At 37.7% G+C, this 24,057-nt stretch overlaps 1 protein-coding gene across 3 annotated transcripts in view; it reads right to left on the bottom strand.

The window, feature by feature from the left end:
• LOC132306162 (uncharacterized) overlaps nt 1-24,057 on the bottom strand; it is an 81,950-nt gene that overhangs the window by 43,944 nt on the left and 13,949 nt on the right. For all 3 annotated transcript variants that reach the window (XR_009481843.1, XR_009481842.1, XM_059803428.1), the window contains exons 3-10: nt 19,903-19,989; nt 18,325-18,381; nt 18,120-18,184; nt 17,486-17,655; nt 15,583-15,644; nt 15,327-15,410; nt 7,528-7,687; nt 6,344-6,459 (exon numbers count right to left, since the gene is read on the bottom strand). Coding sequence is in view for 1 of the 3 variants with exons in the window: in XM_059803428.1 (XP_059659411.1) it covers nt 6,344-6,459; nt 7,528-7,687; nt 15,327-15,410; nt 15,583-15,644; nt 17,486-17,655; nt 18,120-18,184; nt 18,325-18,381; nt 19,903-19,989 (801 nt within the window). In the remaining 2 variants the exon portion in view is untranslated. The remainder of the gene's footprint in view (nt 1-6,343; nt 6,460-7,527; nt 7,688-15,326; nt 15,411-15,582; nt 15,645-17,485; nt 17,656-18,119; nt 18,185-18,324; nt 18,382-19,902; nt 19,990-24,057) is intronic.

Genomic DNA, 24,057 nt, shown 5'->3' with positions numbered 1-24,057 from the left:
GTATAAGACAAGGTGATCCTTTGTCATCTTTCCTTTTTCTTGTTGTTATGGAGGGGTTAAGTAGATTGATGCATAGGGCAGAGGACCTTGGTTTTGTTAAGGGTTTCAGAGTGGGTAGAGATTTAGACCATCAGATGGAGATTTCCCATTTACTCTTTGCAGATGACACCCTGGTTTTTTGTGATGCTGATGTGTCTCAACTTCGACACTTAAGGTGTGTTCTGACTTGTTTTCAGGCAGTTTCCGGGCTAAAGGTCAACGTGACAAAGAGTGTGCTTGTCCCAGTAGGGAATGTTCCGGATATTTCCTCTTTAGCTGCAGTCCTTGGATGCAGAGCGAGCACATTCCCTATTCCTTATTTGGGTTTGCCCCTAGGGGTCTCCTCTAGTTTAGTGGGGAGTTGGGATTCTATGATTAACAGGTACGCGAAGAGATTAGCAGGTTGGAAGAAGCAATACTTGTCAAAAGGGGGTAAAGTTACTCTTATAAAGAGCACCTTGTCGAGCCTTCCCACTTATTTACTCTCTATGTTCCAAATCCCTTGTTCCATTGCAGACAGGATTGAAAAAATTCAAAGGGATTTCCTTTGGGGTGAAAAGGGCGATGAGTTCAAGTACCACCTTGTCAAATGGGAGGATGTTTGTAAGCCTGTGAAATTGGGTGGACTTGGTATAAGACGTTTAGTTCCTTTCAATCAAGCTCTCTTGGGTAAGTGGTTATGGAGATTTGGGAGGGAAAGACATCAACCATGGCGCAGGCTAGTCTCTTGTCGGTTTGGCGAAGAGGCTGGAGGTTGGTCTACCGTCCGGTTATCCTAGCGGGAGGAGTAGGGATGTGGAAGGCTATTCGGAAAGGATGGGTTGTTTTTTCGGCTCATATCAGATTCAAACTCCATGACGGACGTTGCATTCGGTTTTGGGAAGATCTCTGGTGTGGGGATCAGTCACTTTCTCGTACTTTTCCAAGATTATATAGTATTGCCGTTAATAAACACGCCTACATAGCCGACTGCTATCGGCTTGATAGCAGCGGGATTATATGGGATGTGCATTTTCGGCGCTCTTTTCAAGATTGGGAGATAGACGAGGTATGTGTTTTTTTGGATCTTCTGTATCGACAGGAGAGCGTTGGCAGAGGTAATGATGTTTTAAGTTGGGTTCCCTCTTCTCATGGTCGTTTCGAAGTTAGATCTTTGTTCTTATGTTTGTCAAATTTTGTTAATCGAGACTTCCCATAGAAAACTATTTGGCGGTCTATAGCTCCAACTAGGGTGGCTTCCTTTGTTTGGACTGCTGTGTGGGGAAAGATTCTGACAATTGATAATTTGAGAAAAAGGGGCAATTGTATAGTTAATCGTTGTTGTCTATGCAAGGATGGCGAGGAGTCCGTTAACCACCTCCTGTTGCATTGCCCTGTGGCGATTGACTGTTGGAATCTTATTATTGGGTTGTTTGGCATGTGTTGGGTTATGCCACGATCTACTAAGGAATTGATTCATATTTGGAGAGGTTGTCGAGTGAGAAGAGACGTTCGCGAGTTCTAGAGAATTGTACCACATTGCGTATGGTGGTGCATTTGGAAGGAGAGAAACAGCAGAATGTTTGAAGGAAAATAGTCGCCTACGGAAATGGTCAAACTTTACATTCTTCGTTCTCTCTTCAATTATGTGAAGAGGAGCTTTTGTTCTTCTTCATATGATTTAATTACTTTTCTGGATTCTTTGGGGCCTTAGCTCCGGTTCCACTTTTGTAATTGGGACGCGTTCTCCTTTTGAATGCCTTTTTTAATATTATTTTTTACTTATCAAAAAAAAAAAAAAAAAAAATTATTCAAATATTGCTGGGTGATAATAGTCGAGAATATTTCAAAAACATTTTGGGCCATTTTCTTCTTGAAAAAGGAATTGTTCATCAAAGCTCTTATGTCGACACTCCGCAACAAAATGGTTTGGCTGAAAGAAAAAACAAACACTTATTGGCAGTAGCTCGGACATTGCTTTTTACCAATCAGGTACCTAAATATCTTTGGGGTGAAGCCCTTTTTACTGCTACATACCTCATAAATCGAACGCCTAATAAGGTTTTAAGCTTTGAAACACCTTTTGATGTTTTTCATAAGTTTTATCCAACAAATCGGCTTTCTTCTTCTTTACCACTAAAGATATTTGGTTGTACCGCATTTGTTAATATTCATAGTCATAATCGAGGAAAACTTGAACCCCAAGCAACAAAATGTATGTTTGTTGGTTATGCTCCACACTCAAAAGGGGTATAAATGTTTTGAACCCATTTCCAAAAAAATGTTTGTTACCATGGATGTTACTTTTTTTGAATTACATCCCTATTTCACGCCTCAGCTTCAGGGGGGAACCAAAACAAAGATTCTGCTGTTTTTCATGATTTTTTCCAAACTGAAGACTCGCAAAATGATCCTTCTCCAACTTTGATTATTCAACCTAAAAACCCAAGCTTTATTATACCAGGAGAAAGTGAGTCGAGTTTTTTAGAGACTAAAAAGGCAAGTCTTCCTACAGTGCCATCTCATGATGTTCATGTTCCTATAACGACTAACAAACAAGAAACAGGAAAAAGAAACACAGCGTTGGTACCATTTGACATTGTCTACTCACGACAGAGGACAACTCAAGAGAAAGTGTCTTCCAATCCTTTGCACTGCCTAGAATCCGTAAACCCTCCAGGTAATGTCCTCACCGAGCATTTACCTCATGCTCAGCCCATTTCATCTTCGAGTTCTGAGTCCTCTAGTTCTGAACCCGAGTCTAATTCTAATCCTGAGTTCGATAATTCTGAACTTCCCATTGCTGTCCAGAAGAGTGTGAAGTCTTGCACCCAGTATCCATTGTCCAATTATGTGTCATATGAACATCTCTCACTTGTTTTTCGTGCTTTTACCTCACAATTGTCTTGTATAGAGATTCCTAATACTATGAAGGATGCTCTGAAAGTTCTTGAGTGGAGGGAGGCTGTCTTTGGGTAGATGAAAGCTCTTAAAAAAAATGGCACGCGGAGGGAGTTAGTTGATCTACCAAGAGGAAAGACAACTATAGGATGCAAATGGGTGTTTACAGTCAAGTATAAATCTGATGGCTCTCTAGAACGGTATAAAGCTCGATTGGTTGCCAAGGGATTCACTCAGACCTATGGCATTGATTACTTGGAGACATTCGCCCCGGTCGCAAAGTTAAACTCTGTAAGAGTTCTTTTGTCACTTGTAGCTAATCATGACTGCCTCTGCAACAGTTGGACGTAAAAAATGCATTCCTCAATGGAGACCTGGAGGAAGAAGTGTACACAGATGCACCTCCAGGATTTGGTGAAAAGTTTGGCACAAAGGTGTGTAAACTGAAGAAGTCCTTATATGGGTTGAAACAGTCACCAAGAGCCTGGATTGAGAAATTCACTCAGTTTGTTAAAAGCCAGGGGTATACTCAAGGGCAAGGTGATCATACGATGTTTATAAGATATTCACAGGATGGGAAGATAGCGATACTAATTGTGTATGTTGACAATATAATTCTCACTAGAGATGACGTACTTTAGATGAACCGATTGAAGACTTCCCTATCATCAAATTTTGAAATCAAGGATTTAGGATCTCTGAGGTATTTCCTTGGAATGGAGGTTGCTCGGTCGAAGAAAGGGATTGTTGTCTCCCAACGGATGTATGTCCTTAACCTCGTTAAGGAGACTGGGATGAGCGGTTGTAGGCCAGCAGACACTCCAATTGATCCCAATCAGAAACTTGAAGATGACAAGGAAGGTGGTCAAGTGAATATAACTCGGCATCAAAAGTTGGTGGGAAAGTTAATTTACCTATCACATACACGCCCAATATTGCTTTTGCTGTGAGTTTGGTAAGCCATTTTATGCATTCACCCTACAAGAAACATCTTGAAGTAGTTTATCGGATTCTCAGATACTTGAAAAGTACACCAGGCAAGGGTTTACTCTTCTAGAAGACCACACAGCAGAACATAGAGGCATGGGCAGGCTTAGTTATTGACAGGAGATCCACGTCAGGATACTGTACTTATGTTTGGGAAAATTTGGTCACATGGCAAAGCAAGAAACAGAATGTGGTTGCAAAGAGCAGTGCCGAGGCAAAATATAGGGCTATGGCTAACAGAGTTTGTGAGATACTATGGTTGAAGAGAATTCTTGACGATATTCTCTTGACGAGTTGCGGATGCCGATGAACATGCCAATGAAGTTGTATTGTGACAACAAAGCTGCCATAAGTATTGCAAAAAATCTAGTACAAGATGATCGCATGAAGCATGTGGAGATTGACAAACACTTCATAAACAAGATTGATAGTGGAGCTGTTTGCAAGCCTTTTGTTCCTACTACTCAACAAATAGCCGATATCTTCACCGAAGGACTTTTCAGACCTAGTTTTGAGCTCTTTATAAGCAAGTTGGGCATGATAGATATCTACGCTCCAACTTGAGGGGGAGTGTCGGATTTCTAGGAAATAAATTAGGCAATTCTATTTTTGCAAATAAAATCTGAAATTACTATTTCAGATTTTAGTAGTTTCCGTTTCCTGTTTTCTAGCCTAGAGATTTGCTGATTTTGTGGGCTTTCTGATATGGTGGCCTTCCTCTACTATTTATCTTGTAATCGTCTCTCTTGAAAGATATGAAGACTGATTATTTTTCTTCTTAAAAAACCTTCAAATGCATATTGCTTTTTTCTACAATTAGTGAAACACATTGCACCAGAGTGAGTAAAAATTATTGAAATCAAAAATCAAGAAGAAGAATCATTAGTAACAGAATTTATATAAAAACTCCTATGAAAAGGGAAGTTCTGATTTTCATGGAAGGACACAAATGTCACTCCCATTGAGAGACAGAAATTGATCCTTTCAAAACAAAAGGCAACAAATACATCCTCTAGATGAGGAATGGATTAAATATTTCCAATCACGCACAAAATTAAACAAATAAAGTAAAACTATTTATTTTTAAAAAAAAGTGAATATTCTTCTGCGCTAGAAGTTTAATTGGCCACCACCACAATTGTTACCATCTCTGGCAATAACTACCATCTACAGGTAGCTCACATCATCAACTGATCCCTACTGTCTTCGTCAGCACATCATTCATGACCGATCTCTCTCATTCCAAAAGTTCTACAATATCTTCTTTCTAAAACTCCACAACTCTCTTTTAAGATTCTGCAACGTTTTCCTTATACAAAAGATCTTATGGTTGTAGATATGGAAATGATACGCAGTGGCTTTTTTGTTGTGTTTTAGGGAGAAACTGTAAATCCATAGAGGAGTTAGTATATTGTTTGGGGTTGTTGAGGGTTTAGAGGCCCTATTTGACCATGTATAGCTTTTGAAGGATGCGTTCCCCTTTTGAACGCTCTTTATACAATCTTTACTTATCAAAAAAAAAAAAAAACAGATAGGCAGTGTGGCTTGTCAAGAAGCAGTCGTGCATTTTGTGGTGGTGATCTTGCAGTTGTCATGATTTGGTATGCTCTGGTTATTAATTTTGATGTGGTTCAATGAGAAAGGCAGAACACTCCAATAAGGATCAAATCCTGGAAGAAATTTGTAACACTTAATAGGAGTGGGATGTTTAATAAAGAGTGTATCTGTGTGGTTTTCTGTAAGATTAATCAAGCAATGATTTGAGATAATTGTATATAGAGAAGGTCGGGAGTAAAAAGAGCAGTGGAACACAGAAAGCGCAATGAATTGTAGAAAGAGAGAGAGAGAGATGGCAGCAGCTGCAGCTACTGTGGTGGCAGAGGTGAGAGAGCAGTTTGGGCTTATGGACTGGCACTTTCACTCATGGTGACAAATGAAAAGAGGAGTTTCCTTTTTCTTTTTCAATTCACTCTTATCATTTATCCTTCTTTTTTTTCAGTTGGAAGAGGGGAGGAGGGGAGGTTTACATCCATTCAGATATTCCAGTATACTCGATGAACCAACCTGTACTTATTAGATAAACACTCTGAATACAAGAAATTGTGTATGTTAAGATCAACTGCTTAAAGAGACTGTACATTTGCAAGATCACTTTTCTAGATAGATTTATGGTACCAGCTGCTTTTCATAGCCCTATAGCACATAACAAGCCACCACAAAAAATGTAGTGTGATACTATGCCAGTAGCACTACTAGTTATCGGATATTAAAGGGTATTTGAATCTAAACAAATATGGTAAAATTATGACATAGAGATGTGTATCATACATACTGTTTATTAGAGAGATCTAAAGGAATAACAAGCTGTAAAAAGTGGACTATACCGTGAGAAGACAAAACATCCTACTTCTGGTCGTATAGCCAATCAAAATGATACCTGAAACTTTTGGAGGACTGTTGCATGATCATGTCTGACAGACACCGGCATGAAGGTAGGCGAAACATCAAAAACTGTGTTCTCGCCCTTGTAGTAAGGTATAAGCTCATAAACACCTGTACAAATTTCACATAACAAAAATTGTTTTCAAATAATAAGGAATACATTTGCTAAAACAAATAATAGAAGCGTCTCCCCATGCATTTCAACATAGTGAATAATTTAATACCAACTCAATTTCAAGACATCCACAGTATAGTTAAAACCAAGAAATGACTACAGATGCAAGGCATGGAAAGACATTTTCAACATTAGTTATGGTAAGAAGTTAAACAAAATCGAAAGCGGATTAATTGATTAAGCACATTGTCTCAACAGGCAAAATCCAAAATTTATATGATAGTGCATGATTAATTGTAAATTTAATTTTTTTTTTCTTTATTTCAAGGAAAGTTTACATTTCAAATAATTAAGCAGGCTGAAGCCGTCAACTCTCACTGAAAACTAATATATACACGCATATAATATTTCATACTCAATTAAAGAAGTATATGCTCAGTGTATTGACCTCAACAAACAGACTTCAGACATATTAGAGCAAGTTTTGCTGCGATTTGAGTGTAATCAGAGACAGGTAAAAGCTTCAACTGGAAGTTAAAATTACAGACAACCTCCAGTTCTGAGGTAAAAAATGATGTGCAACGTGTGTATATATCCAAGTGTAGACTAATAAAATTCATATCCCATTTTACAGAACTAGAGATACTAATAAAATTGCACTTTAAAATTAGAATTCCAAATATCAGAGACAGGTGAAAGCTTCAATCTGAAAGTTACAAAAACAGAGAACCTCCAGCTCTTTGAGGCCATCATTAAATATTATCTAGATACAAAAACAGAGAACCTACAGTTCTTTGAGGCTATCATTAAATATTATCTAGACCAAGTGCAGGCTACATACTTGGAGGTTAAAAATATATATATATATATATATCTTTTTTTCATTCCCAAGTGTGATCCTTGTTAGTCGAGGATATTGGATAACCAAAAACTTCTTGTAATAAAAATCCAAAAATAAAAAATAATAATAATAATAAATAAAAATAAAATAAAAAAAGAAGAGAAGATAAAGAGAAAAGGAAAAAAATAAAAAATATTGCATAGGCATGCAAATTGAGTATTACCACAAGGTATTGCTTTAAATGTGAACATTCCATCAGCATCAGACACAGCATGGCAGAGTGCTTTTTTTTGTCCAGGGGAATTACCAGCACCCTGGGGGCAGTCCACCTCAATGATATCATCTGAATATAAATAAATGTGAACTCCCAATATAGGATTTCCCTACCAAAAAGCATAATTAAATAATATATTAGCTCCATTAGTTTAAATATGACACAATCAGATACCAAAAACAAAAATTTTCAGGGCACACAACAAATTCAATTTTTATACATATAAGAGGGGATGATTGTTCCTTTTTGTTAGTTCTTCATTTTTAGGTACAAAAATCTATGCAATATTATAACCACATGGTCCATATCATCAATACAACAAAGCACAATATGTGCAGGAATAAATAAAGCAGTTTGCTCGAAAACAGTAGGGCTGGAAGTAGACAGCAGTAATACTTAATTTCATCCTAAGAATCTGTTCGGCAACCCCTAAGAATCTGTTCGGCAACTGTCTTTGTTGCATGTTTCATGTTGCGGGTGTACTGTAGTGAAGCAATACACCACAAGAAGTTTGCTAATCAGTTGTTGCGATTTGAACAGTACCCAATTTGTTGCTAAAAAGAGGCCCAAATAGAATGTTTCGCACTGTAGCACAAACACTTTAGCAGTGAACAGTACCCAAAGAACACTGTTGCAGGTCTTTTTAAAAAAATAATAATAAGTAAGATTATATAAAAAAAAGCATTCAAAGGGGGGATGCAGCCCACAAAAATAAGCCAGGACCAAAAAGGGGCCCTAAACTCTCAAAAATGTCCAAAAACTCAACAAAAAGAGAACAAATGATAAAGAATATCAATTCCCCAATAGGAGTCTCCTCCCCATCAAAGGATCACCTATTCCTTTCCTTCCTAAGAACACCACCACATGCACAAAGGCGTCACCCTCCAAAAGTCACGAGCTTGGGACCCCACTGTACACCCTCTACGAGCCTCAATCATACTAAGTGGGGACCGAGGCATAACCACTGAACTCCAAACAAAGCCAAAATCAACCGCCTGCTGTCCCTAGCCACAGGGCAATGCAAAAGAAGGAGATCAACCGACTCCTCATTCCTCTTACATGTAACACCAATTCACCACAAGCTGTCTACTCATCCTCAGTGTCCGAAGTCACAATCCTCCCCAGGACAGCAGTCCAAGCAAAGAAGACCACCTTAAGAGGTGCCTTCGTGTGCCAAATGGCTTTCCATGGGAAAGCAAGCCTCAGTCCATCCAGAGGGCCCTAAAGAACGAGCGCACATCAAACCTCCCCTAAGGAGATAACACCCATACTCTAGTATCAGCAACACTACCCACCACCTCCTGGTGATACAACATCTCCAAGAGTCAAAAAACATCATTCACCTTCCAATCCTGAAAATGCCTCAAAAAAAACGCACATCCCATGTCATCCTTGCGCTATCAAGATGATGACAGTTGGCCACCAAGGCACGCCTATCCAAAGCAATCTGGAAAGTCTAAGAAAGGTGCGTGCCAAAGAACAGTCAGCGCACCAGGTGTCCCCCAAAAAACTGATCCCCGTGCCATCCTTCACACTGAATCTGATATGTTTGTATAGTTCATCCCAACTTCAAACACCGACCCCTCCAGGGATCCTGACCTCTAGAGAACACCAGCATCCCCTCTCCTCCCCAAATCTACTAGCAATAACCCTCCTCCATAGTCTCTGTCTCTCCACTCCAAATCTCCATAACCACTTCCCCAAAAGGGCCAAATTGAACTGCTTCAATCTCCGGATCCCCAAGCCACCTGACTGAATTAGCCTGCAAACCTGCTCCCAGCAAACAAGATGGTACTTAAATTCATCCGCCATAGCACCCCTTTGAAGCAGGCCCTTTTTAACTAGCTATTTTGTTACCAAACATGTTTTCATTTTTTTGCATCCAAAAATCTTGTAACAAATTCTACATTACCAAACATGCTTCCAATCACAAATAAAAACACACCCCAACAAAAATGTTGTTTCTGTTTCGGATGAAAACGGAAACGCAAAACAGAAGCAGTTGCCAAACAAGCCCTAAGCAGACAATCTTAAAAACCATGGGAGAATACTTCTCACATGGAATCAAATTTTCTCCAAATCTTAGCAGGTTACACGGTGAGCGCCTTATATGAAATCTTACTTTTCAAAAATAAAATAAAAATCTTAGCAAGTTACACAAACTCATAACATAGTTCATCAATTTAGTAGCAGACTGTAATTTAACAACTAAAACAACTCGCATGAGTTTTATGATAGATTGTTGCATCCAGGTGTTCCATCGAAATTTAATTAGATATAATTAATTTCAAGTTCACAAAAAATTGGAAACATCCAACAACTGATACCCCTTCCCAACATATCGAAATAAATTGGCATTTATATTAGACAGACTAGAAGACTAGAAATGCAATGTAGCACTTCGACTCGTAAAATCTAAAAATTGAAGCTTTTTTAAAGTAGAGGGAACAAACATATACAACTGTCTATTTATGAAAAAAAAAAAAAAAAAAAAAATTATAAAAATTGTTTTACATATCCCGTTACCAAATACCACTTGATCTTCCAGATAGCACTTTTTTTATAGTTCTACATAAATAAAAAATAAAAATAAATAAAAAAAAGTGCTTATTATAAGGTACTGCAATGCCAAACCGGCTCTTACACTACCCTCCCTTAGGTTTGGCAAAACTGCAAATTGATTGAATTTCCACTTCCCGCAGTTTTCTTGACTTATGAAAATACCCTGCTATTATGCATCCATTAAGGCCATTAAATGGAATTTCTCTAAATGCCATTCGGTTTGACTAATGGACAAAAATAACCCTACTTAGACATCTAAAACAACAAGTTTTCCCATGTCATAAGATTCTTAAAGAAAAAAAATATGGCCCCAACTTATATTTACATAAGTCCTAAAAGAACAACGCTGATCCCCTTCATGTTTCTTACAAAGATACTTAGATGATTTATATATCTAATGAGTAAAGTGAGAGAATTTAAGAATTTCTCGTAGATTTAAGCATTTTTTTTTCCTATCAGCAAAATGAACCCAAGGTCTCTATATCCTTCCTTAAATGATCGCACTGCTTCTTCAAATGATTTTCATTATCACTCTTCCTAAATTGATCTTTCCATTAAATAAATACAATGAAAACCTATTCCAAAGCCCCGATAAAATCAGACAACCATATTCATTTTTCTTCTCTCTACTCCTTAGCTCATCCATCGATCACTCCCCCATTCATTCCGGATATCACCTCATCCTCACTGGCACTCATTTGTACTTCTTGCGGGTTTGTCTACTCTTATTCTTGGTATTAATGTATATTTGTCTACTCTTGTTCTCGATATAAATATACATAGATCATTCAATTTCATTTCATTCAAATTTTTCCTTTCCCTGAATTTTTGTTTTATCTTTACTGCTATTTCATCTATCTTTCCTATTTCATCTGTAATGTTTGTGTGTTTGTTTTTGTCTATGTTTTCCATACAGTGGTGTGGCGTTGTGGTGGGAGAACAGTGATGGCATGGCTGGCAATCAAGTGAAGTTGGTGTTGGCCGCCCATGATGGTGTGGTCTCTCAGTGGATGCCTTGAAGCTTTTGAAGAGAGAATGAGAGAGTTAAGAGAGAGATTAAGAGGTGGAGAGGAGGGCAAAACCAAAAGAAACAGAGAGGTGGTTGCTCTCTTGGTTAAGACTTAAGAGCAAAGAAAAAGGGAAGAAAGGGTGCTCTAGGTGACTCAGCAACTCGAATGGTTTCACAGTGTAAGTTTTTTTCTACGTCATACCATATGTGCCTAAGGTCACTACAAAGTACAGATTCTGATCTGCTTCCGTTTGCCACCGCCGAAATTAAACTCCACCACCAACAATACAAACAACACCACCTTTCGCCGCTCCTCCCTACACAACTGCCTCAACCCCTAACACCAACACCACTGACCACCTCCAATAAGCCAGAACTCAAACTCAGGGACAAACTCTACAGCCACCTCCACAACCCTGCCAGTGCCACCTCCACATCAATTTTGTTTCCTCCAAAACTAAAACATTTCTGACTCATGGCCACTTAATAATGAAATTATTTCAAATGTAGAATATATTGAGAAGATGATGGTAAGTATACTGATGGAGAAAGGAGATGGCAGTGGTTTGCTGAGAGAGGGAGGGGCAAAGGGGACACGTTGCAGAAAGGATTGATGGTGGCAATAGTGGAGTGTGTTAAGAGGGTATGTGGTTTCCTCGTTTGTTGTGCTAAATCTCCAGCCCTTATGGGATTTGTTAGAAAAACATGTTTAAAGCGGCAGCGAAAAAAAAAAAATCATCTCAATTGGTCTCAACGAACTAATCATGATTATGATAATAGAGAGAGAAGAATTAATACGACCTTTGAACAACTTGTACATTGTCAACTAGGAGGCAAGTCTTCAACTCTTTCTAAACTTTCCTGAAAAATCCCACAGTTGATTTACGCAGCATGTACAGCAACATCAAATGGCCGGCAGAGAGGGCAGACGACCTCCAAATATATAACCTATTAAATTGATCGTCTTCTGTTTTTTTTCCTAGTTGGTACTCACACACACCTGTCTCTTTTGAGACTTGAACCCTTGACCTCCCTTTGGGAGACAAGAGGCTGATACCGCTAGGCCACTGGCCCATTGGTAAATTGATTGTCTTCAAGTCTACTTTCTTTTGCCGCTGGAATCAGGTCAAAACTTCAAGTAACGAAGAAGTGATGGCCAAAATGGTGAAGCAATACAGAAAAATCCAAACCAGAAGTTTTCCAATCTTCAACCTCCAATTGTTCGTGTAAAACTGATTTGTGTGACTTGTAAACACCGCCAAATTTTCACTCCTATGTCCTTGGATGGAATCCACAAGCAATAGAAGAGTGGGCTTCAAGTCTCTTACGAATTAGGGTCTAGGAAAGAGAGAGGGTGTGTATGTGTGTTGTGTGCAACTATCGCATGTATGTATGTCCAAGGAGTTGGCCACCCCACCCTTATATATGGAGTAGGCAGCCCCTCTCTCCTTGTCCTACTCTAATTCCTCCTTTGACTTTTTCTTGCTATCCAAGTTAGGCTAGGAATGGGATCAAGCTGGGCCTATCCTTGTCTTGGCTCCAATGGGCCTATTTAAACGGCTTGCCAAATCTTGGCCAATTTTGTAAGTTCATTAATTATTTCTAAGTCCACTAAATAAAAACAATTGCACTCAAAGTCATGAATAAAAAGCCAATGTTAGTAAATATTGAAAAATTAAACCCTACATGTTAATTAGTTGTTTGGATAAATAATACCATCTATCCAGTATACTAATCAATCCATAACTTGGCCACTAGCTTTATGAACTGTTTGATCTCATAAATTCTTTTACAGAAAAAAATATATTTAATAAATTAATTAATTAATAAGAAAATTATTTATTAAATATAAATTGCCAGTTTTCTGTGATCAAACAAATCTAACCAAAAAATAAACACCACATGGATCCCATCATGAAAAGTGTGTTCCAAAGCCCATAACAATTAATCACCCATAATACCCAATTGCGTTGACTCACATATCACTCAAGGAAATCAAAGTAACCATGATCATGAACTTGAGTCCATAAATTTCTCAGGATAAAGAGTCTGTTTGCTTCAGTAATTGATAAAGAGAATTACTCGTGAAGGCTCAAGTTATTCTCAACTTATCCTCAATCCAATTCAGTGTGTCCAACACACCAGCACATTAGGTTCTGAGTCTTACACTCAAATGACTGAGATAAGTCACCCAAACAAGTAGAAACCTTTGTGTTACATTCTTTCTAATAGAAAGCCCAATTCTATTAACGAATGTGAACAAGTTTATAACTATGAATACCATGACTTATGTCTCCTATGCCACTTGCATTTGCACATAAACCATCCTATCACAATTAAAGGACACATATATAACTCATGAATTAATCAATACAAGCATTCACCATTATGTATGAAGATAAATAAAAAAGACTTTGCTAAATCTAAATGTCAAAATTAAAATCAATGGCTTTGTAGGGAACACACCAACCCTAAAAGGATCGTGGTTTAAGAAGATGATGGTTAAGAGGGTGACAGGGAGAAATTAGTGGTGATCATGGACTGAAAAAAAAAGGCCAAAGGGATGCGTGATGGGAATGATGGTAGCTATGATGGAGTGGGATATGAAGAAGGCACCAAGTTAGAGAAAGAAAATATATAGCATAACAGAGGAATAATGGTCATTTTATAGCATTTTGACTTTTTCCAACTTTCTATTAAGGAACTTATAAAAGTATTTAAGGGTAAAAATGTCATTTCGATCTACTTACCACAAACTCATAAAAGGGAGCCAAGTGCAATAAACACGTAAGATTAGGGCTGTAAATGAGCCAAGCTTTCGACAAGCAGCTCGAGCTCGGCTAGTTAAGGGCTCTTTTCGTGTTCGTTTGTTTAATAAGCGAACCAAGCCCAAACAGAATTTGTGTGTTCGATTAATAAGTGAACCAATCTCAAACACTCATCTGCTCGGCTCGTTAATGCTCGTGAACAAACTCGCTTATAGGCTCGATTTAAGCTTTTTATAACGCAAATTTACAATTATACACCGTCTAATTAGTATAGACCTTGGTTTTTCAAGCGGTAAGAAACCGCAGCGGCTAATCAATAGGCCCACTATTGCTTTGATTATGGAAACGTTGAACATTTCCATAATCAAACACACAAATTCTTACCGCTTACACAATTATACACCGTCTAATTAATAAGTGAACATTTCCGTATATATATATATATATATATTATAACTTCATAAGTTTGGGCCTTACCTTTTCATTTTAACTTAAAGTTTTAGCCCATCCAAACCCAGCCGAATCCCACACTCTGAAGCCCAATCAATTTGAAACAACCAAAACCCAAGCCCACACTCTGAAGCCCATCAATATAAATCCTTTAACCTCATATTTAACCCACATGTCGTCCCAACCCTAGCTGCAGCAGCAGCGACTTTGACTTCTCTTTCAGTTACGCTTCTCTGGTCTCTCAATCCAATTCATCACTCCCCCAAATGCAGATCCATAGTTTCAGCTTGTTTTATTTCAACAGCTGCTCCTCGTCATCACTTTTACAGGAATGATTTCACACCCACAAGATCAGTGATAAGTCTTCGCACACACATATATATATATATATTAGAGTGTATATATATATATATATATATAATTATAAATATAGATCTCTGTAAGTTTGTACTCTAATATATAAATATATATATATATATATATATATATATATATATATACTCCGTATAAAGTGTCGTTTTAAGTTCTAAACAAGCTTTTCTGGGCAGAAAAATAAAAAATAAAAATAAAAATTTGAATGATCTTCAAGCTCGGCTCGAAGGGCTCGTGAACGGCTTCGAGCCAAGCTCAAACATCCTGTTCTAACGGCCGAGCCAAGCCCAAACAGCCCACTACTCGGCTCGGCTTGGCTCGTTTATACCCCTATGTAAGATCTATCTGCCTGTAACTTCACCAAACCTCAAGGAGGCTGGTGTAATTTACTCTTTTTGTTTTATAAGAAGCATTCTTGTACATGAACTTCAGTTTTGAGTTAAGTGGCATAAGATGGAACATGCAAATCACCATTACATATTTGATATGAAATCAAGTGGCATTAAAATATTCCCCCAAAATAACATAAAAGAGTATCATTTTATACAGAGACAAGTGTGAGGATATTACATTTTGGAGAAATTCACCTGAGCAACTACGTATCCACGAATATCATATCCAGTGACAAAGAAAATATCATCGACTACACCATTTCCAAACCCCAATTGCACCTGCGTGGGGACAAGCAGAATTTAGTTGTACATCGAGATACAAAAATTCACATATGTGAGATGTTGGAGGGAGGGAGGGAGGGAGGGTGGGGGGGTGGGGGGGGTGGTTGTATTCAATAATAGTAAGTAGAAAGCCATTGGAAAAAGGAAAAAGAGAGAAGAAAATGGTAACCTCCGTGGAACCTCTAATTTCAATATCCAAATCAGGACGAGAAGCGTGCAATTTATATTTTCCTACAACCAAGGACGGCGACAGTTAAAATGGCAAACCAGTCAAGGTAATAATAATAGTGGTGATAATAATAATAATAATAATAGTGCTCAAGAGGTTTCATGAGGTGTCTGGTCTTGCAGTGAATAAAGATAAAAGTTCAGTGATTTTTTCAAAGGCTGTTAGAGGCAAGAGAAGAATTTTACAGGTTCTTCAAATGAAAACTGAAGCTTTCCCAATTAAATATCTTGGAATTACTCTGGCAAATAGAGCTTTGAAGTCTGCAGATTGCAAGGGTTTATTTGATAAAGTCAATGCCAGGCTTGATCATTGGAATACAATCAATTTATCTCTGGCAGGTAGGATAGAGCTTATCAGATCATTTCTTTATTCTTTCCTGTATCATTGGGTTTTCGGTTTTAAAATTCCATGGGGTTGTATCATTGCTTTGGAGAAAAAGTTCAAACACTTTTTGTGGAGTGGGAAGTTGGATTCAAGAAAGATGTCTCAACTCAAATGGAGTCAAGTCACCCTTCCTTATGCAGAAGGAGGATTCAATCTTCGAAAAATTACTGATATTGATTTTGCTGCAAAAGTGTCTATCTGCTGGGATTTTCTGAGGAACAAGGAGACCCTGTGGGTGCAGTGGATGCATGCTAGATATTTACAACAAAATAATTTCTGGATGGTTGTCTCAAAGGTTCAAGATTCAAGTATTTGGAAGCAACTTCTGGATATCAGGGATTTCATTCAAGAAAATGTTGTGTACAAAATTGGGAATGGTTCTTCTTTTAACATGTTGTTTGACCCTTGGTGTGCAGGTCTGTTTTTGGTCCAGAGATTTGGAGTTAATTTGTTCAGAAATTTTGATAAACAAGCTAAAGCAGAAACTCTCATTGTTGATGGTGTTTGGCAGTTCCCTCCTTTCTTTCCAGTGGATGCTGTTGGTTTCATTACTAATATAAATTTGAAGGCTGGAGATGATGTTATTGATTGGATTCAAGGTGAATTTAGTTTGAAAAATGCCTGGAAAGCTTGTAGGGCTAGGGGGCAAGTGGTTACGTGGAAGGACCTGTGCTGGAAATATTGCAGACCACGGATTGCTGCTGTGTTTGTTATCATCATGCATAACAAAAATCTTTCATGTGTTAATTTACAGAGAAGGGGTTCTCATGGACCTTCAGTTTGTCATAATTGTTTTCAGGATGAAGATTCCAATACTCATTTGTTTCACACCTGTGTGTATGCTGTTGCAGTTTGGCAACAGGTTGTGCTTTGGTTGAAAATTCCTGATAACAGGTTTTCTGACTTGAGTTTTTTGTGGACTGGATGATACAGATTACAAAAAATAAGGGGATCAAGTCTAAGATTTTAAAGGGGCTGTTTTCAGTTTTTATTTGGAAGATTTCGTTGGAAAGAAACTCAGCTTTACATAGAGGTGTCAAAGCTTCTCCTACTGTTGCTGCAAATGATATTATTTGGGAAGTTTTGAACTTCTTTTCTCTTGGTCTAGCAGACATTCTAGCTATTTTTGATGCTGTTTGATTGGTGTTGGTTTTTATTTTGTTTTGGAAATGAAGTTTTTTCATTTCCTGTTTTATTTGTAAAGAGAGGTATGCCTCTCTATTGTATTTTGTACTCTATCTTTCCATTTTGAAAATATATAAAAAAAATCCCATTCAGGAAAAAAATAATAATAATAAGTTAAAAGGTTACCAGGAAAAATATATATAAATAATTGGATAACCAGATAAATAGAAACAAATGACGTTCAGTGTTCTTTCTATTAGGCCAAGTAATTATTTCCAGACAGAGAAGTCAGCAAATTATATACGAACATGTAGTCCTTCTGTACTGTACAGACCTGGGATAATGTTGGCAAAAGTGTAACTTCCCCCCGATGATGTTAAAACAGTGGAGACCAGATCGCCCATGGAAGACAAAAGCTCAACCTTTATATTTGATGGGCCCCCATTTTTATGTGAACAGCTCTCTCCACCATCAGCTCCTACAACTCTTCCAGATATTGTGAACCTACAAAGTATGAAATTTTAAGAGGCTAATATACAGCAAAACTTGCAGTACACATAGGTTGAGTCATGATGCATATAAGACAAACAAAATTTAGAATACGAATCATTAACAAAAGAGTAATGATAGGGAGTCCGACAGTCAGACAACTCCAGCTAATTTTATGTGAGTATGGGCTGATGTCATCATGATGTCAAAGATATTAATAACATCATGATGACGTCAGCCCCCACTAACATAAATCAGTCAGAGTTGTCCGACTTTTGGACTCCAAATCGTTATCCTTAACAAAAATCTAGAATCACACAAACAGAAGTTAGGAGTGTTACCAATGGGCCAGTGGCCTGGTGGTATCAGAACCTTATTTCCCAAAGGAAGGTCAAGGGTTCAAGTCTCCATGTAGGCATGTGTGTGTGAGTACCAACCATGAAAAAAAAAAAGTTAGAAGTGTTTGAATTTGGACTAACCCTGTGAATCGAAAATTTATATCATCATTGGCATTACAGCCAGTCTGATCAACAACAACAGGGACCTACAAAAAAAAATTATTTTCTGTCAGACTTGGTTGTAAGTTTATTTTAATAATATACGTCTAAACAGGTCACATGTCAAAAAGGAGACAAAAACACTGTACACGAGAATATTCTGAAATTAACAAAAGAGTTACTTAACTTGATCTGGGTCCCTTGTCCATCCTTCCGGCCCCTTGATTTTAATTATAAAAGAACCCTGTAAGCAGAAAAACCTTGTGATGAAAAAATGAACAAAACATATAATTATAAGAGGGTCAGACAAGCACGTTAAATACATTGATGGTTGAACAGCCAATTTTTAAATGGTTTTCAAAAAAAAAAAAAAAAGAACAGCCGATTTTTAATATGGATTGTTTTTCTTTTATTTATTTTTCCTTCAAATTACTGTTAAGCTGTAAGGATCAAAGCATTAGGCCTTAGCCCCACCCTTTCCTTTTAGACTCCAAACCAGCACTTAACATCATGCTACAAGTAGTTGGTTTTAAACAACATAAGTATGAACACGTTGGCAAAAGGACCAGACAAAAATTAGTTTGGTTTGTTTCAACAAGTGCGAGAATAAAGGAAGAAAGTTGTTATAACTGACACGGACCCAAATGAAGTTGATACTATCCAAACCTAACCCATTGCCAGCTCCACTTGGCAATGTATGGAAACCAGACAAAATGATATCTAAAAGGAGGAACCAAAGATGCAATGATGAGCAACAAAATTGACAAATTAATTCACAGCCACAGCATATAAGTACAATGCCTACAATTCGACACGTTAGACAAGAGGGGTACTCTTCATATCACCACTGCTAGAGTGCTAGGATGATTATATAAAGAAGGAAAGCAAGTAAGTTTAACAATAGTCCTCGCAAATTACACTCTCATCGTGCAATCAGGGCCTCACAATCTAATGGTATAAATTTCCATAGAGCAAGAGAATGAATGAGCTCCCACGGCCGATAGCTACATTTGCAAATAATGGCTAGGAGAAGATAAAGATTGCTGACAGCTTCTTAGCAAGTCAAACATCTACACCAAACAAACACGATTTGTGTAAGCATGAAAAGGTACGAAGCAAACTACTCAATTTGACCTCAACGACCTGATTTTTCTCAGTTCCCTGTCTACCAATCCTCGAACTCCTAACCTGATTTATCAAATCCATGGTTCGATGCTGTATATAATAGCAGGTTTGAGATTACCATCTAAGTCCAATTATAAGCATCCAACCTTCTTGCAAGTTGAATTGACTTCACGTAGGTCAAAATGTCAACAATAATTTATGACAAAATATTTACACAGTAATCGAACCCTTCAACAGGTCAAAACCAAAGCCCAAGCTGGATTTGAAATTTCCAACCTGAACCCAACTGATTAAATCATAAAACTGTACCTGCAGGAGTGAGAAAACTGGTCAACTCATATGCCAAGTTTCATCTCTTAAAATCATGTCTCCATTTTGAACATTTAAAAGTTGCTTAAAGTATGCATAAGACGGTAGCATAATCAAGCCAACTCATACTAACCCACCAGCCAAACTAGCTTAAATGCTTCACTAGCAGTCCTAGTCACTTGTTAAGCTTTCTAGACATTTTGTATGCCTCATATAAAATACTAAATGTCAGCAGAAAAGTCATAGACAAATATGATGGTATGTTCAACGGAAGGAATTATAGAATACGTAATTCAATGCAGTATGTGAGATGATATTGTTTTCAAAATACCTTGTCATAAACCGGAATAAAGTAGTAACCATTTGGAGCACACTGAGTTCTTTCCTTCACCAATCCTTCCAATGTGCGAAGTTCAACCTACAGTTTCATAATGACGTATTTCCAATCTTAGATATAGCACATCTATTAAGCAAAAATTTATAATCAACAAAACTTAAGCATAAAGGTCTAAAGCTGATTTGACCAACATAATAACAAAGCATCAAGTCTTTTCCAGTACTTTTGAGGACTTGACACTACAATGTAATAACCACCGAATTAATAACACAAATTAGTGGTTAATTAAGGGGTAAATTCATAAAAGATAATTAAGTATTTAATAAATTAAGAAATAATGGAATTTGTGATGGAATCCTAACCTAAACAGAAGAACTACATGGGTATTGAGACTATGTGTGTGTGTGTGTGTGTGTGTGTGGTTGTCTACAAATGCCTAGCGCTACATTAATCAGTCTACAGTCTTGAAGAGAGAGAACTAGGAAAGAGATCATAAGAAACTGGAAATATTACCATGTAAGTAATATTCTAATTTTCCTACAATAATTGGCATGTTTCTAGTAAATTTAGTTAAATTGGTTAAAGAGCATGAAAGTCATATCACATATGGTTGTATAATTTGTGAATTAATGGATATCTATTTGAACGTGTTCAAACTTCAAAGGGTTGATGAATACACGAATAATACTAATTTTCAATCACAAATATAATGACTTTTTGTGTAAATATAGTACATAAATACGTGCATATATATTGTATATGAATCCCATGAACCCTACTTACCGGAAACAAAAAAAAAATAAAAATAATAATAAAATAAACCTTCATGAACCCTAAGTTTATCTTACATAGACATCATTATTCTTCATTAAACGTGTTGACATAGTTGTTGATTTAGTTGAATAATTTGCTATAAAATGACTTTATTATATTTAATTGTTCTAATTTTTGGTATTGAGTTGCAGATTTGAGGAAATTTTACGTTAGAATGCATGAAACCCTAGAAACTTTTCGGCTTGATAGTAGTGGGATTACGTGGGACGTGCACTTTCGGAGTTCCTTTCAAGATCGGGAGATGGACGAGGTATGTGTTTTTTTGGATCAGTTGTATAGACAGGAAGGAGTTAGCAGAGGTAGTGATGATCTGACATGGATTCCCTATTCCCATGGTCGTTTCGAAGTGCGATCTTTGTTCTTATGTCTATCTAATTTTGATAGCATCGACTTTCCGTGGAAGACCATTTGGCGGTCTATGGCTCCAACTAGGGTGGCATTCTTTGTATGGACTGCTGTTTGGGGTAAGATACTGACTATTGATAATCTGAGGAAAGGGGGGAATTGTTTTGTTAATTGGTGTTGTCTATGTAAGCAAGATGGTGAGTCAGTTCATCATATCCTCATGCATTGCCCTGTGGCGCACAACTGTTGGAATCTTATTCTTGGGTTGTTTGGCATGTGTTGGGTAATGCCACGTTCTTCTAAGGATTTGATTCATGCTTGGAGAGGATGTCGCGTGAGAAGAGGCGTATGCGATTATTGGAGAATTGTACCACATTGCATTTGGTGGTGCATTTGGAAGGAGAGAAATAGCAGAATGTTTGAAGGGAATGAGTCGTCTATGGCGACACTGAAACTATATATTATCCGCTCTCTTTTCAATTATGTGAAGAGGAGTTCTTGCTCCTCCTCTGATGATTTAATTATTTTTTTGGATTATGTGAAACCTTACACCCCAATTCCATTTTTGTTTAAGGGACGCGTTCCCTTTTTGAACGCCTTTTTATATATTTTTTACTTATCAAAAAAAAAAATATGTAAAATGGTCAAATTAGGTCACTAAGTCGAGTGATTTTTATCTCTATGTAGTATTTGATGTATGTGGAACTAAAGTCCCATTGTTTGAAGAGATTTGAAACGTGTTTAAAGGATGGATTTTGAGGATGAATAGGCTGGTTCTTGAGTGTGAGTTTCAGGTAGAGTTTATGAGCAAAAAAAATTAGAGGAGGAGGGGTATGGGCTTTGCACATGCCAACTCGAGGGGAAAGTGAGTGGAGGAGAGTGTGACTCCCCCCAAGTGAGTTTTGAGTCCATGTTTGGACCATTTAAGTCTACTCTCTGAGCCCAATTTTATGGGCCCGCAACCAGGTCCTTTAAGAAAAAATGTATTAGAAAGCGTTCAAACGGGGAACGCGTCCCAAGAGCTGAACAATAACCAAAAAAAAGAGAAAGGGGGAGTCCTATGGACCCAAAGAACCCAAAAAGTCCACAATTTCATCTAAAGATATACAATTTCTCCCCATAACCCAGCAAAAAAGAGAACAAATGATAAAAAAAACTTCCAATGGAGAATTCCTCTCCATCAAAAGATCTTCTATTCCGCTCTTTCCAAAGGCTCCACCAAACACAAAGTGGGTTCACCCTCCAATAATCGCAAGCATGAGCCCCCACCCTTTGGCCCCTCCAAATGTCAATCAAATCCCTTGAGGTCCGGGGCATAACCCATTGGACGCCAAAAAGACCCAAAATAAGACTCCAACAGTCATGAGCCACGGGACAATGCAAAAGAAGGTGATCCACAGACTCTCCATCATTCTTACGGAATTTTAAAATATTGTGATTATGTGTTGATTAATTAGGTTTTGATCATTTATGGGCAGTTAGGTAAAATTAATGCTTTTTAGGTCTAGTAATCTCCCTAGTTTGTACATATTAGTTATAAATTGCAGTTAGGATGTGTTTTAGGACACATAATGTGGTGTTTGAATGGAATGTGTTGTGATTGATGTTGATAATGGTATGGATAGTTGTAAGTGAAGGAGATATTGGGAGTTTGGTCGAACTACACGCAAGACTAGATGAGATATTGTAGAATTCTGTGTGAGACACTAATCATGTTAAAACTGATGTTGATAATGGTATGGATAGTGGCAAGTGATGGAGATATTGGGAGTTTGGTCGAACTGCATGCAGGACTAGATGAGATATTGTAGAATTCTGTGTAAGACACTGATCATGTTATGATTTATGGTGCACACCTTTCACTGAGTTTTTTTTTTTTTTGATAAGTAAAAATATATTAGAAAAACGTTCAAAAGGGGAACGCATCCCTAATACAAGAGAAAAGATCTAAGGACCAATAGAATCCAAGAGATCAAAGAAATCATCAATCGAGGAGCATATACTTCCTCTAACATAAAAAAATAAAGAACGAAGAATATGAATTTTTAAATTAGCTAAGGACGATTCTTTTCCTTCAAAGGATCTGTTATTTCTCTCACGCCACAAACACCACCAAACACAATGAGGAACAATCTTCCAATAAGCACGAGCTTGTTTCTTAACAGGACAGCTTTTCCAAGCGTTAATCAACTGAGAGGAGTGCTTAGGCATTACCCAAAAAATGCCGAAAATGCTGAAAATAAAACTCCAACAACCAAACGCCACAGGACAATGCAAAAGAATATGATCCACGGATTCACTATCATCTTTGCATAAACAACACCAATTAACAATGATGTTGCCTCTCTTTCTCAAATTGTCCAAAGTCAAAATCTTCCCCAATGTAGCTGTCCAAGCGAAGAACGCGATTCGAAGAGGGGCTTTAGAGCACCACACGGACTTCCAAGGAAACTCGGAACCAACGAAATTGGATAAATGAATAAACATAGAGCGGACATCATACCGACCATGAGCCAAAGGAACCCACAAAATATCATCACACCCTCTGCCAATATCCTTCTGCCTATACAAAATATCCAAAAAAGCAGAAACTTCCTCCATTTCCCAATCCTGAAAAGACCGCCTAAACCGCACATCCCACGTAACTCCATTGTTATCAAGATGATAACAATCAATCACGAAAACATGCTTATTAGTTGCAATGCTATAAAGCCTAGGAAATGAGTCTGAAAGCAACTGGTCGCCACACCAAAGATCCTCCCAAAAACGAACATGCCTGCCATTACGAACTTTGAATCTAATAAGAGTAGAGAAAACATCCCATCCCTTCCGAATAAATTTCCACAAACCAACGCCTCCCGTAATAGTGACTGGAAGAGATGACCAACCCCCACTCCCCTCACCAAAACGACACGAGACAACTCTTCTCCACTGACGATGTCGTTCCCTTCCAAATCGCCATAACCACTT

Source organism: Cornus florida, unplaced genomic scaffold (genome assembly GCF_030987335.1).
Source record: "Cornus florida cultivar Cherokee Brave unplaced genomic scaffold, ASM3098733v1 CherokeeBrave_3.0.0_Hap2_Chr05, whole genome shotgun sequence".
Classification (NCBI taxonomy): domain Eukaryota; kingdom Viridiplantae; phylum Streptophyta; class Magnoliopsida; order Cornales; family Cornaceae; genus Cornus; species Cornus florida.
Note: the sequence above shows the minus strand (reverse complement) of the source record. Positions and strands in the feature narration are given on the sequence as shown.